This window comes from Grus americana, chromosome 8, assembly GCF_028858705.1.
Source record: "Grus americana isolate bGruAme1 chromosome 8, bGruAme1.mat, whole genome shotgun sequence".
In the NCBI taxonomy this organism is placed as follows: Eukaryota; Metazoa; Chordata; class Aves; order Gruiformes; family Gruidae; genus Grus; species Grus americana.
Window position 1 is genome coordinate 4,667,391 of NC_072859.1, and position 12,650 is coordinate 4,680,040.

General features: G+C 43.8%; 1 protein-coding gene, 1 long non-coding RNA gene and 6 other non-coding genes across 8 annotated transcripts; 1 reads left to right on the forward strand and 7 right to left on the reverse strand.

Moving 5' to 3' along the window:
* Positions 1–567: 567 nt before the first annotated feature.
* Positions 568–6,940, forward strand: HEBP2 (heme binding protein 2). Its single transcript, XM_054833231.1, has 5 exons — positions 568–679; positions 2,998–3,082; positions 3,450–3,585; positions 3,818–3,983; positions 4,653–6,940. Exons 2-5 carry the CDS (start codon positions 3,008–3,010, stop codon positions 4,825–4,827), a joined length of 552 nt encoding a protein of 183 aa, XP_054689206.1. The 5' UTR covers positions 568–679; positions 2,998–3,007; the 3' UTR covers positions 4,828–6,940.
* On the reverse strand, positions 5,816–12,511 carry LOC129209194 (uncharacterized). The gene is made up of 12 exons (XR_008578011.1): positions 12,392–12,511; positions 11,065–11,113; positions 10,486–10,525; positions 10,171–10,216; positions 9,737–9,768; positions 9,229–9,319; positions 8,585–8,610; positions 8,070–8,122; positions 7,708–7,757; positions 6,344–6,374; positions 6,109–6,150; positions 5,816–5,940 (listed from the first exon to the last, which is right to left on the reverse strand). It is a non-coding gene; the product is annotated as an uncharacterized LOC129209194 (long non-coding RNA).
* LOC129209748 (small nucleolar RNA SNORD47) lies at positions 6,218–6,293 on the reverse strand. Its single transcript, XR_008578192.1, has one exon. It is a non-coding gene; the product is annotated as a small nucleolar RNA SNORD47 (small nucleolar RNA).
* LOC129209741 (small nucleolar RNA SNORD79) lies at positions 7,209–7,287 on the reverse strand. The gene has a single exon (XR_008578185.1). It is a non-coding gene; the product is annotated as a small nucleolar RNA SNORD79 (small nucleolar RNA).
* On the reverse strand, positions 9,593–9,678 carry LOC129209752 (small nucleolar RNA snR60/Z15/Z230/Z193/J17). The gene has a single exon (XR_008578196.1). It is a non-coding gene; the product is annotated as a small nucleolar RNA snR60/Z15/Z230/Z193/J17 (small nucleolar RNA).
* On the reverse strand, positions 9,848–9,930 carry LOC129209751 (small nucleolar RNA snR60/Z15/Z230/Z193/J17). Its single transcript, XR_008578195.1, has one exon. It is a non-coding gene; the product is annotated as a small nucleolar RNA snR60/Z15/Z230/Z193/J17 (small nucleolar RNA).
* LOC129209755 (small nucleolar RNA SNORD75) lies at positions 10,604–10,669 on the reverse strand. Its single transcript, XR_008578199.1, has one exon. It is a non-coding gene; the product is annotated as a small nucleolar RNA SNORD75 (small nucleolar RNA).
* Positions 11,403–11,480, reverse strand: LOC129209749 (small nucleolar RNA SNORD74). Its single transcript, XR_008578193.1, has one exon. It is a non-coding gene; the product is annotated as a small nucleolar RNA SNORD74 (small nucleolar RNA).
* Positions 12,512–12,650: the final 139 nt, after the last annotated feature.

Sequence of the window (12,650 nt, forward strand, 5' to 3'; positions counted from 1 at the left end):
GAGCTGCAGCAGGTTAAATGAAGAGTCCAGCTTCCCTCTGTGTATTTTAAGCAGGACAGAATTTCACAATAGCTTTGTATAACCCCTTTGTGCAGATATCCAAGGGCTTAGGGGGCTGATTAGTCTCAAATACCACTCAAAACTGCCAGCCATTATAGAACACTGTCTGTCTTTCATAACATGGCAGCAGAAATCTCGTGAGGGTGGTCTTAGCTTACTTTGCAGCCAGATTTCTACCTACCGTGTTACCCCAGGGCTAAAAAGGAAAAGCTGTCATTCTGTACCATCACTCTCATGTAATCAGAGGCAGGGAGGGGAACGTTATTTACGTGAAATTCTTTCTCCCGAGAGCACAAAAAGAAGTAGGCAGAAAGCCATGGAAACCAGGGGAAGTTACACAAGGGTGCAAAACTGTTTATGGAGCCAGATCACACACTGGACCCAATGTTGCTCATGAGCAGTAGGTGGGGCTTTCGGCATTTGCGTGGGAGCTCTCCAATGAGACCCAGAGGAGGAGAAGGCTACAACCTTCTGGTTTTCATGACAGCATCTCCCTCCTGTGGGGCTGGGGCATGGGCGGAGTTTGACGAAACTAAAATAAACAGACACGCAGCATCTTGTATGTGCAGCCTCAGAAGGACAGACTGCAATAGCTAGGAGGATAAGGACAGCTTAAAATGTAAGTATGCCTACTTTCTCCATTTTCTTAATATAATTAGCAGCTTGTGGAACAGCGTGTTCCGGCTACACTTACGGCATCAGTGTAACCCATGAAGATGCCTGCTATGCTCTCTGTCCCTTCGGGACATGTGTTAACAGCTGCAGAAAAACCCTAGACATCCTACAATCCTATTTATATGAACAGATAGAAATCTCAAAACTAGGCTTTCCTGTAGATATACAAATGAATTCAACTGTAAATATTTGGAGGATTCTTCTCAGTTTGTCTCCTCCCACTAAGAAAAGCACTGTTTTATGTAATTCAAAAATATTTCTTACATGCAGTCACCAATAGTACTGGCCACAAAGTTATAAGACACAGCTGTGAGAGCTCTAACCAGCAGTTAAGAAAAAGTGTGTCAGAAAGGGGTTGGAATTGGCAAGTACAGAAACAAGGGAGCTACTACAACAGCATGTGCTGAAATGGAGGAACATTCACTCCTATGCTTTCTAACATACCCAGGAAGCACACGAAGAGGAGAAACATGTTTTCTATCAAGTTGTAGCAAGGCGAAATAGAAAGTGAATTTGACAGCAACTCAGTATCGTCTTTGCCTTTGAAATGGCAATGGATAAAATAAATTACTGTAGGAAGTTTCAGTATAATTACTCACACTTGATTCTAATAAAACGATTGGATTCCTGCTTTATCATTATGCTTTGGCAATTTGTAAATACTATTGACAAAAAGTGTATTAAACTGTCCAGCTTGGGAGCGCGTAGCAGTCCCCGGTGACCAGTCATCCTGGTAAAGCTTGCTGAAGATGTATCTTCAGACTGGGACAGGGAGGGGGACAATGTCTGCTTTTAACTGCTGGCATCTGTCTCCTGCTGATCCTGCCTTGCTTTAGGGTGACAAGTGAAGGAGCTGCTAGAAAAAGCTCAATACGTGAGTGCTTTGTGCACTGCTTATTTTAAGGACTGTAAGTGAAACTAGTGCCAGCAGGTTTTGTCTTTTTTGATAAAAGCTTTTCAACCTCATAGATCCCAGAGAACTCCTTGTAGCCACCTCTAAACCAGGGTACAGAAGGGGATTAACAGTAGTCTATGTCAGAAGAAAATGGAAACGGATATGGTAGTCAGGTAGCACAAGGCAGTTCCTGATTTTATAAAATAGTCATGGTACAAAACCATCCATTCACAAACATCATGTTGAAGATGGCATACCTTAAAGACTTTACCACTGGAGGGGGGACATGCTGTGAATTGCATCAGTGCACCTTTAATACTAAAAGCCCATGAAAAAAGTAGAGCCACCAGTGACCGGGCAGTGGTTTCTTGTTGTGTGGGTGGCTATAAACCGTTGAGGAGGTGGAGGAATGAAAAATAACCTGAAAGTTTGCTCTGTTGCCCAAGAAACGTGCAATTAAGTTATACTCTAAGACAATGTACTATAATCAGGATAAGTGCTGAATTAACTATGTGCTGTCTTTGCAACGTGAAGCACAAAGGACATCATAACATAACAGAAAGCAGAGATTTTCTCAGGGATTGACAAATCCAAGGCTCCTAAAACCTCAAGAATTTTAACCAGATGTGATTATTACAGTAGTGATTTTGATTATTTTCACTTGCTTTATTTTGGGACAGGGAAAGGAAGTTGAGTGTTTTCATTTTCAGCTTTTTCCTCCTGTGTGTAGCCGGGAAAGTAGCTACGTATTCATAAATACAGAAGATCTCATCTATTCATAAGACTCCTGGGCTAAAAGCCTTAAGAAAGGCATCTGCTATAATAAGAGGCCCAATAAAGTTACAGGCACAGTCAATACCAGAGTACCCATCAACACCAACACATTTTCATCCAGGAGCAAAGCAGTTGAACTTCTAAAGTCATTTTTACTCACAGATTTCCACAAAACTGCCACTTGCAGAATCTCAACCTTCTGTTTTGCCGCCAGGAAATGCCTTCACTTCACAGAGCAGCAAAGGCAGCATAACTCATAAGATGAACATTCCCACATGAGCCTCGAGGTAGTTTCCTGGTCCTGTTGGTTCCTTCAGGGCTAAAAGGATTCCAGCCCGTGTTGAATCACTGGGGATAAGCAGTGGAATCCAAACCTTTCACAATTTCAGGGATGATTGCCTTTTAGAAAGCATCTATCCTTTACCTGAACTTTTCCAGTCACTTCTCAGTGTAGCAAGTGTTACTGAAAGGTTGGAAACCAGAGGCTGAGGAAAAGCTCTCTGACATCAGGCAGAAAAGCCCTAGTGCTTTCTTCTGCCCCATATATCCCACATTGATTGAGGAGAGGCCAATGAACCATATCTGCCTTTCAGCTCTGGCAAGATGATCAAATCCTTCAAGCAAACATTTCTGTCCCTGGACCTGCAGTCCCCTCGGTGGAGCTCCGCAGACACGATGGTAACTGGGGAACAGAGCTCTCTGCAGTCAGGGTGCTGCAGAGCTAAGGTGGATTTGGGATTCTCGGTCTGATGAGTGTGGAGGAGCTGGGAAGTATTACTACGGACACTGCTCACACCTAATTGCAAAGGGGGAGAGGAACACCTATTTATTAGCTATTAAGAGCTCAGCTTAAAGCAGAACAACATGGTTTTGCAAGGGAGGCATCAGTTAGGTGTTGGGGGTATTCGTAGAGTCTGCAGCAAAGAGGCTGCCCAGTGCTATCTCATTGCAACAATACTTTCATGCTGATTTGGAAAAAGCAGCCATTTAATTTGTCATCTTGAATAATCATCTCATGGTTACCATGACTTTTGCTACCTTTCAGGCAAAGGATTATGAACTGCGTCAGTATGAGACGGCAAAGTGGGTCAGCACAGTCATTAGGGGAGAAAGCCAGAAGGAGGCGATGCGCCAGGGCTTCTGGAAACTCTTCCACTACATCCAAGGGAAGAATGAGCAAGGTACAATGTGCTGGCTTTGTGCAAGAAGCACAAACACAAGATGGAGCCAAATAGTATAAAACAGTAGATGAGTTGGAGGACACAGCTAGTGTTCCTAATCTAACACCCATGTGCCTCCATTAGGCCACTCAATCCCCAAGGCTGCTTTTGGTTTCTGCTTTTAGGGTAAGCCTGCAGGACCCCTTCCAGCAGCATTCAGGCACAGCTTGCAACTTTTTTTCCTTGCCTCTAGAAATGAAGATTGACATGACTGTGCCAGTGACATGCCTGATAAAATCTGGCTGCACAGACTTCAAGATCTCTTTCTTTGTGCCATTTGAACACCAGGACTCCCCACCACAGCCCACAGACTCAGATGTGTTTATTGAGGAACGGAAGGCAGCAGGGATCTTTGTCCGGTAAGCAGCATCAGCACAGCTCACACGTGAAGGTAGCTACTGAAAGAATAGCTACTCTTAATAGAGTCTGGACTGCTCTTGCTTAGAGCTGATTTTTAACTGTGGATTCAGAGCCTTGATTGGCAAAACCTGAGCATTTAGAAATCTTTATCCTTGGGTCTCTTACTAAGAGCAAAGAAATAACCAAGTTTTGAAACATACATTCTTCAGCAAACTCTTGAATATTGCATTGAGTGGACTTTATAGAAATGCAGCCTACAACATCCTCTTCCCTTGGGCACATTCTCTGCTGTGCTACGGAACAACTAAATCACTCTTCCATCCCTCTTTAGTTGTAGCATCAAACTCCCACAGTTCTTTATTACAGGAAAAGCATCCAAAGCTACTCTTGCCCTCTCTTGCATGTATTACAGCCACAGGCAACAATCTGTGTCAGGTAATACTCTCAGAATTGCAAGCAACCAGTTTAAAAACTCCTGCCTTTTAAAATAGCATACATAGCCATATGTTCCCTGAGAGCTACTTCTGCATAGTGCACCTATTAACTACTAACTGCATCAGAAGTGCTCAAACACTGCATGCTTTGCAAGCCTGAAGTTTCCTTTATGAAAACAAAAAACAGGGGCTTGAACTCTTAACATAATCCCCCTCCCTTGTCACTTCTACCAGGTCCTTCGGTGGATTTGCCTCCCCAGAGAAATATGCCGAGGAAGCTGAAGTCTTGGCCAGAATCTTAAGAAAGAGAGGCCAACCATTCCATGAAGACTTCTTCTACACTGCAGGCTATGACAGTCCCTTCAAGCTCTTTAACAGGCACAATGAAGTGTGGTATTTTAAAAAGTAGTATGGTGGGGAGGGGAGTATTAAGATACTACTAATCAGCTCTGCATGAAAACAAGCCTTATTAATGGCTTTTGCTTTAGTGCAGAAGAGATTTAATTTGCACATGGACACAGGATCATGTCTAATTCATTTTCTCTAGGATGAAATATTATTCTGGCTAAGAAGATTTCAGCTCTTTCTATAATATGTAATTTAAATTCCAGTAGATTGTACCAGCAGGAGTGGGAGGGAGATATGACAAACCTATTCCTCCTATTGAAGGGTTCTAGGGAGCATTAATCTGAAAATAGTCCTGCAGAACAGATTGGTTGTCTAGTTTTACTTCTCATTAGAAGTGCTACAGCAATAGCTCAAGTGTATGGAGCATGAGTTCTTCACAGAGCTCACTCTCCCATACTGCTATCATTCTTGAGACAGAAAAATGGGGAAAGTCAAATTTTTCCAGAGAAGAAACCTACCGTTAATGAATTTTGGGATGCAGCAATACCTTAGCAGGCCCTAGTGCCTCATAAGCAGGTTTTTTAAATAGTAGTATCAAAATCTCCCATCTCCCCATTTAATTATTTTTTCCTCATGGAGGCTAGATACTGTCTTGCTCCAGACTAATGCCAGTGACCAGATTAGACTAAGAGTCCAGTGGAAAAGGGTTAGCAGTGTCCAAGCTGTAATGCTTATTCTGTGCCTGAACACGTAATACCAGACTTACTGGTGGCCTGTCACTTTAGGAGCAAATACACAAGTAGTAGTGTTTAGCTCTCACCAACAAACCACTAATTATTACTTATTTAGCTTTGTCCAAATCTTTGTATTGGTCAGGTCAACTACAGCCTGCAGACTAGCAACATCTGACACCTAAGTTAAGACACTTGCAGGACTAGCATTTAAACTAGTTTAGTCCCTGGTCTAAATCAAGCATTTGAAGCTTTTATAGAGTAGCCTGCAGCTGTTTTACAGCAAGCTATTCAAGTCAGAAAGCAGTTCACAACAAGTAGAGTTTACAAGTTTTTATTGGTTCCAATCAGCATCAGGCAAACATTAACAGTGTGGTAAAAAAACCTTTGGCTTTTTTAATGCTGTTCATGCAAGTGTAACCCACTGTTTTGCAATCTTCCACCTATTAAGACAGACAGAAGAACCATTATAAGGCACCAAATCCACACAAGAGGCTTGCTGGGAACAACTCAGACCTTAGATTTTCATCTCTGTTCAGAGAGAGAGTTCAGGCTAAGGTTATCATCATTTGTTCCAGCAAATAAATTGTTATTACTATAGTTACACTCACCTTCTCAGTTCTTCATACAGGAATTTAAAGTTGCCTCGTCACCTAAAGCAAGAAAACACAATTAACATACACAGTAGCACAACTGCTAAAAGCTCCACAGCAACTTTGCAGCCTCAGAGAAAAGTGGAACGGAAATTGTAATATCACAGTAATTCATTTGGCAGAATCAAATTTCATCAGTGGCTACAAGTATTCCCAGAAGCTTAAACAAAATTCATCTGCTGGGTGGTCTTACCTAATGAAGTTACAGACAGGACAGTCCTTTCCTGAGAAAGAGAGAAGCTGTATCAGAATAGACATCACTATATGTAAGTTTAATTATTTATCTATGAAATTCTATTTACTAAACTCATTTTACCTACAAGGAGGCTGCGTTTCAGCTGGCAACTGGCAAGAACTTTAACTTGCAACACCCAACTAGGATATACAAAGCTTACAAATCATAACTGAACCAGAAATACAGAATTACTAACATTGGAAGAATCAGGGAAGTGTAGAAAGCTACTATTTGCTTTCTGATACTGTCTCTCCCCAATGTAAAGTTGTATTCAACATAACTAAGGCTAGCAAAAATTACCAAGTAGTGACAACCACAGCATATAGGGTTGGTGTTTTGCTTTTTTCTTAATTCAAGCGTGCAGTGTTGTAGTGTCAGTTCACAGGATAGCCGGATACATCCGATATGAGCTATGACAGTTGTTTGCTACTGTGCATTCTGCTCTGTACTAAGTTATCAACACTGTATTGGCTGAAGTGGTCTCCACTGACTCAGTTCCTTTATATTTCTACTGTGTAAAGACATCCAGCAATAAACCCCCAGTTTTTAGAGTCAGAGGCCACATCTTCTGTTAATACAAACAGAACTCTACATAAAGTATACCATTAACTACCAGACCTATGATAGGACTGATTTTAGGCACCACTATCCAGGCATTTAGCACAAAGACAATATTCCAGTAATTAAACCTCGTGTACTCTACACTTACCTCAGAGATAAGTCAGTCTTGTTTCTCACACAAACTCCCTACAAGCTTCACTAACAAGTGAAAATTTATTAACACTCTCCTTGGCAGCACTTCAAAAGTTAGTCTGAATGCATGTACTGTTTCAGTGCAAGAGTCCTCCTCAGTCTCTTTCAGAGAGATTCCCATTGCTTAGAATTAATCATCACAAACAGTACATGCTTAGAGAAGCTCAATGTTTTGTTACTTTTGTCTGCCCTTAGAGGACCTGACCTCAGCATTTCAGACCTTACCCCCAACCACATCTCCATTCACATCACATAAAAGCTCTAATCTAGCCAGTGAGACAAATAATTTACCACATTCCTCTATTTAAGATCAGCACTACTCCCTGCAAAAGCCTACTACTTGATTTAACCTGTAAAAAGTTAAATAGCAAATAACTGCACTGGTTTTGGTTGGCAGTGCAGAGCTTGTGCTAGGTCACACACATTCTTTGTTATTAAGAAGAAACTCAAGCAGTCCATAGCAGTTACATTATTTCAACTGGTCCACGCTATTTCTTTTCAGTTACGGAAAGCTGTTAACATTCTGAAGTAATAGTCTTATTTATGGCAACTGAGAAGCAGCAGCTTACCAAGTAAGAAGCATCTGTCAAAGTATCCAGCAGTTCTCCCACACTCAGATCTAGGATACACACATAAGAAATGTCAGTCCAGTTAAGACTTCCAGAAATCCTTTGTCCATTACTGTTACAATCATCACCGTATCTTATCACAGTCTTTAGTCAAAGCATGAGATTCAGTCCCTAGCACCTTGGGTAAGTAAAGCTTGTAGGCTGCTAGTAAACTGTCATCTATTGGTAGAGGTAAGAAAATACTCAAGGAACCTTCTGCTTAACACTGCAGCTACACTGCAATTAGAGGCCAGCATCTAGAAACTTCCCCATCATCTATCACACAGTTCTGACCAGTCCTATGCATTTACTGTCCAACTTACTTTTACTGGTAGCACTACCAATTGTACCACTTCACTGCTCCACCACACCAGCCCTGGAACAAAGCAAAGTATCAGAAGAGCACACCAGCAAACACACAAGGATGAAATCTAGTCAGGTGCCTGAAGTCAGATAGAGCTAATTGCAGACCTCCATGATTGAAGTCAAGGTAGTCACATCTCATCACACAGGCAGCTCTCACTGTCAGTCACTGGACAGCTATCTGCTTTAGGCTAAAGCTGCTACAGGGAAGAGGGTAAATAAGCAAATAGTGCTATCAGAGCAACTTCATGAGCCCACAGGCACACAGTGAAGAGCTTAGCACAAACCAGCCTGTTGAGGCTGGGCCTTATCCAGCAGTTCTCCCCTTGAGCATCCTCCTGTTTTGGCCAAGGTGCAAGCAGTGGCCAACACTGGCCCCTTCCACCTCCTCCCTCCCAGCTTCCATGCAGTTAAATACTTCAGTTCTAGGCATATTTTTTAATGCTAATACTTGTAAAGTTAAACAAGTACTTACATCACAATGCAAAACACTTTGGAAGCCTGCAAAGGAAAAGTTGCTATTAGATAGGGTCCAGCAGGAAGTTTTACCCAAAGAACAATTCCAGTGAAATACTGTATCAGCGTTTAGTCAAGTTTTATCCTCATTGGGATCAGAGACCTGATTCAACATCATCTACAGTAGACTGCAACACTCCCATCCTTCCACAAGGGGGGCCTGAAGCCATCTCCCATTCCCCCCAGCACAGGAGATGTTAACTCCTCAGCTCCAGAGACTGCTGAAATTGCGCAAAGGAGCAACCTCTAAATCACAGACTTCGGTGACATGAACTTTGTGTAAACATCTAAGGTGGCCTAAACCAGGAAAAGCATTTCAGGTACTAAATTCACAGTACTGTCACATTCACCATTTAGTCTCAACTGGCACATTCTAGAAATCTTTAACACTGCAAAACAATTACTTAATGCTTTTTATCATGAAGCATAGGGGATGTGAAGGCACATTTCAGGTACACTAGTATCTCTGCTTCAGATTTTCCAGAAACAAAATGGATTTGCAGACTCTCTTATCTCCAAAAGCAAACTTCCAAGCTACAATTCAGCACACAAACAGAGCATCCACCTAAAAAAATGTTTTGTTTTTTTTTTTTTTTTAATTACCTTCAATTAGGAAGGCCTTGGCTTCACCAACATCAGTAACAGGTGAAAGCTTCTCACACTGGAGGCACAGGTATCCTCTGTCCAGGGCAGCCTGCAAAGCAACAACACTTGTAGAACTTGGAGCACTAACACCACATCAATCAAGATTTTCTGTTACTGAAGTAACAAATTTATTCTGCTGTATTTGTGCTTAATTTCACAAGCAGAACCTACTCTATCCTTCTATTCATCCTGGATTTTTTAATGTTTAACCCATTTACAGATTTCTGAAAAATTTCCAACACACATTTACAGAGCAGAAGAAAAATGTTTCGCCCACAGCTTTCCAGGTGATTTGTCTGTCAAACTTAGCCAAAGGTACAGCAGGCTGCATCAGATAGGAGCGAAAGACAGTAGCAGTGTGATCACCATGGGTCATCTGCTGAACTATGCAGTCATCACACACAGCCTTTTACACACATCAGGCATATAAATCAGTTTTTACAAATGCAGGTAATACAATATTTACCTTGCACAGCTTATAGCTTCATCTCCCAGTGTCTGCAACAAAAGGAAAAAAAAAATCAGACTCCCTCAGCCTTCATGGCCAAGCCTACACCTACCAAGAGATCACAAGAGCTAGATACATCAGATAGGAGCGAAAGACAAAGCTCTGTTCTTCACAGGATATTCTGCTGAACTATGCCATCATCACTGTATCTGCTTTGGAATAATAGTACCAAGCAATCACATCTTGTGACAGTTTTGAAAAATTTAAGTTCTCCAAATAAAACATAAAAAACATTCAAGACTTTGAATGCCAGCAAGTATCGGTTTTTTCTGCTTATTGGTGGAAATTAATCCTAAAGTACAGTACTTCCCTCCCATTTTACACATCCCACCCCTCTCACTGCAGCTTCAGCAGCTCCATGGAAGAAACCCCTACATGGACCCTTTTCTCACCAGGTGATGCTTCTCCTGCAAGTCCTCCAAGTGTACAACTCAAATCCTGTAAGAAAAAACCTTTATGAACAGTATATTCAGAAGGCAAGACATCAAAGGAAATTCTAACTTGTTGTGCCTCAGAGAAAAGCTATGGTGGTAGAAGTGTTCATCATTCTTTTGGTCAAGAGTAGCAAATAAGTGTCATCATTGTGGCACCACAGGGAAAAATTAGCTCAGGGAATAAAGTCTGCCTGCTGATGTTATTAGAACAAAAGATGCTGACTAGACAAACAGCACCATTTTATGCTGAATTTTCAGTTAAGTATTTTTTACCTTGTGAAGTAGCATCAAGTCTCCACATTCAGTGGCAGATCTGGAAAAGACAGAAGTGTTTCAGAGACTTGTAGAACTAGAGGGAGTACCTCCAGCAGTCACACTACACACAGGAAAAAGCCTCAGCACAGAGTTTTCAGAAATCACTTCTGTCCACTACTCTTATACGAAACCATCATAGGCTCTCTGATTTAGTTACCATCAATCCTGAGAGTTACAGGTTCTTTTTGAAACAGCAGCATTAGGCACTTTTTTCCAAACAAACTATTAATTGCTGTGGATAGTGAAACAGCAGTAATGAAGGAAAAAAGGCACCTAGGGTACTACCGTAGCCTGGTTAGAGGCTGGACAGTGGTTCAGAAACAACAGGAGCCCCACATGCACCTTCCAGTACCAAGACAGACATGACTTTACTCAGCAGAAGAGTGAGGACTGCCTTAAGAGACACCACAGACAATTAATGATTACAAACACTGGTCCTACAATTTTCTGATACAGAAGTACTCCAGGCTAGTTGCTCCAAGTGCACCTACACATTAATTCTCAATTTAAACTCCATATTTCAGAAGCAGCACTTACCCATTTTGCAGCCACGACAGGGGGAAGAGTGTAGTTGACACATCTTAAACTGAAAACAGAGATTATCCATTAGTTTTTCTTCTAAGAATGAAGATTTTCCATTCACACATTCTCTTTTGAAAAATGCAAGTAAAACTCAAAACAATACTCTGAGCCTTGGAGTAAAGCTCTCCCTGATCCCACCTACACTCCTGTACTTTTAAGACTTGTTAATTTTCTACAGCTTCAATTCTGGTGTGTAAGAACCAGGTCAGTCCTGCAGCCACTAACTTCATCTGGCTGCTCAGGAAGGACTGCAGTGTTTCAGCCACGCCAGACATGCCACTACACACTATTCCATGCCCAGCTCAGATATGTTGGTATTCATCACCCTCTCAGATGTCCCTACCAACATAGTTTTCATCATGTGCAGGCACATGGAAGTCCAAGTGAGATATCGCACTACTTTGTTAAGATGGGGACTTTAACCTTAGAGAACTAACTACTACTCAGAGCATATGGTACAGGTACAGCTGTCTCCTCATTTAACAGTAAGTGATTATTCTGCAGGGGACGACCTCCACCTTCCCCATAACGAAAGGGCTCTCCCCAGCCTGGCATCTGCTTCCAAGCATTAATTTGTATCTGCTTTCGAGCATTACTTTACAGAGAAGCAGGCAACGCTTAACCCTAGCACACCACTTTCCATTTACCGGTGAAAGCTACCTTCCTAAAAGCTTAATACAGGGCTAAAAAAGAGAAATCTAAAGCTAATCTCTGCAGCTGCCACGCGCCATCTTCCAGGAGCATTCCCTAGGGGAAAAGGGCTTCCGGACGAGACCCCGCAATGCGGGCTGTGCTCCACTCCTCACCAGGCACCATCATCACCTGGTACCTCATCAAAACCGAGCCCAGGCCGCAGGCGCAGCCTTCCCGCCGCGCTCACAGCCAGGGCACTCCCCAGCCCTCCCCACTCTGGCGCGGGGTGACAGGCCTCAAGGCTCAGGGCTCCACCGGCCCGCCATCTGCGCGGGGCCTGCGCCGGCCTCCCCTTCCCGCAGCCCGCGCGGGGGGGCTCCACAGGACGCCCTCTCACACACTTTCCCCCCGGGGGGGGGGGGGGGGGGGGGCCGCTGCCCGTCCTCCTCGCCTCAGGGCCGCCACGAGGCGGAGTCCCCTCAGAACGGCCCAGCGGCCTAGGCCGCAAATCGGGCCCCACCGACCTAATCCACCTCCATCCTCCCCCGCCAGCGCCCATCGGGGACCAAGCCCCACCCGTAGCGGCTCCACACCGCCCCCCGGAGCGGCGCGGGCCCATATCGAGCGGGAACACCCCACACACACTCACCGGCGGGGCCGCACCGAGCGCTCCCACCCAGCAGCACCACGGGTCGAAAAGACCGCTGCGTGGCCCGCGCGCCCTTATATAGCACCGCCGCCGGTCACGTGAGCGCGGCGCGCGGCGCGCGACCCCTCCCCTCTCGGCGCCCAGAGGGGCGTGGCGTGCCGGGGCGTGGCGAAGGGGGCGTGGCGAGGGGGCGTGTCGCTGCGGCGGGCGGGGGAGCGATGCGCTCCGCGGCCTCACGGGCGGGAATTTTCTTCCGGGG

Coding starts and splice junctions, on each gene's coding strand:
- HEBP2 (XM_054833231.1), top strand. CDS start 3,008: ATGATCAAATCCTTCAAGCAAACATTTCTGTCCCTGGACCTGCAGTCC. Junction 3,083..3,449: donor GGAGCTCCGCAGACACGATG/GTAACTGGGGAA, acceptor GCTACCTTTCAG/GCAAAGGATTATGAACTGCG. Junction 3,984..4,652: donor GCAGCAGGGATCTTTGTCCG/GTAAGCAGCATC, acceptor CACTTCTACCAG/GTCCTTCGGTGGATTTGCCT.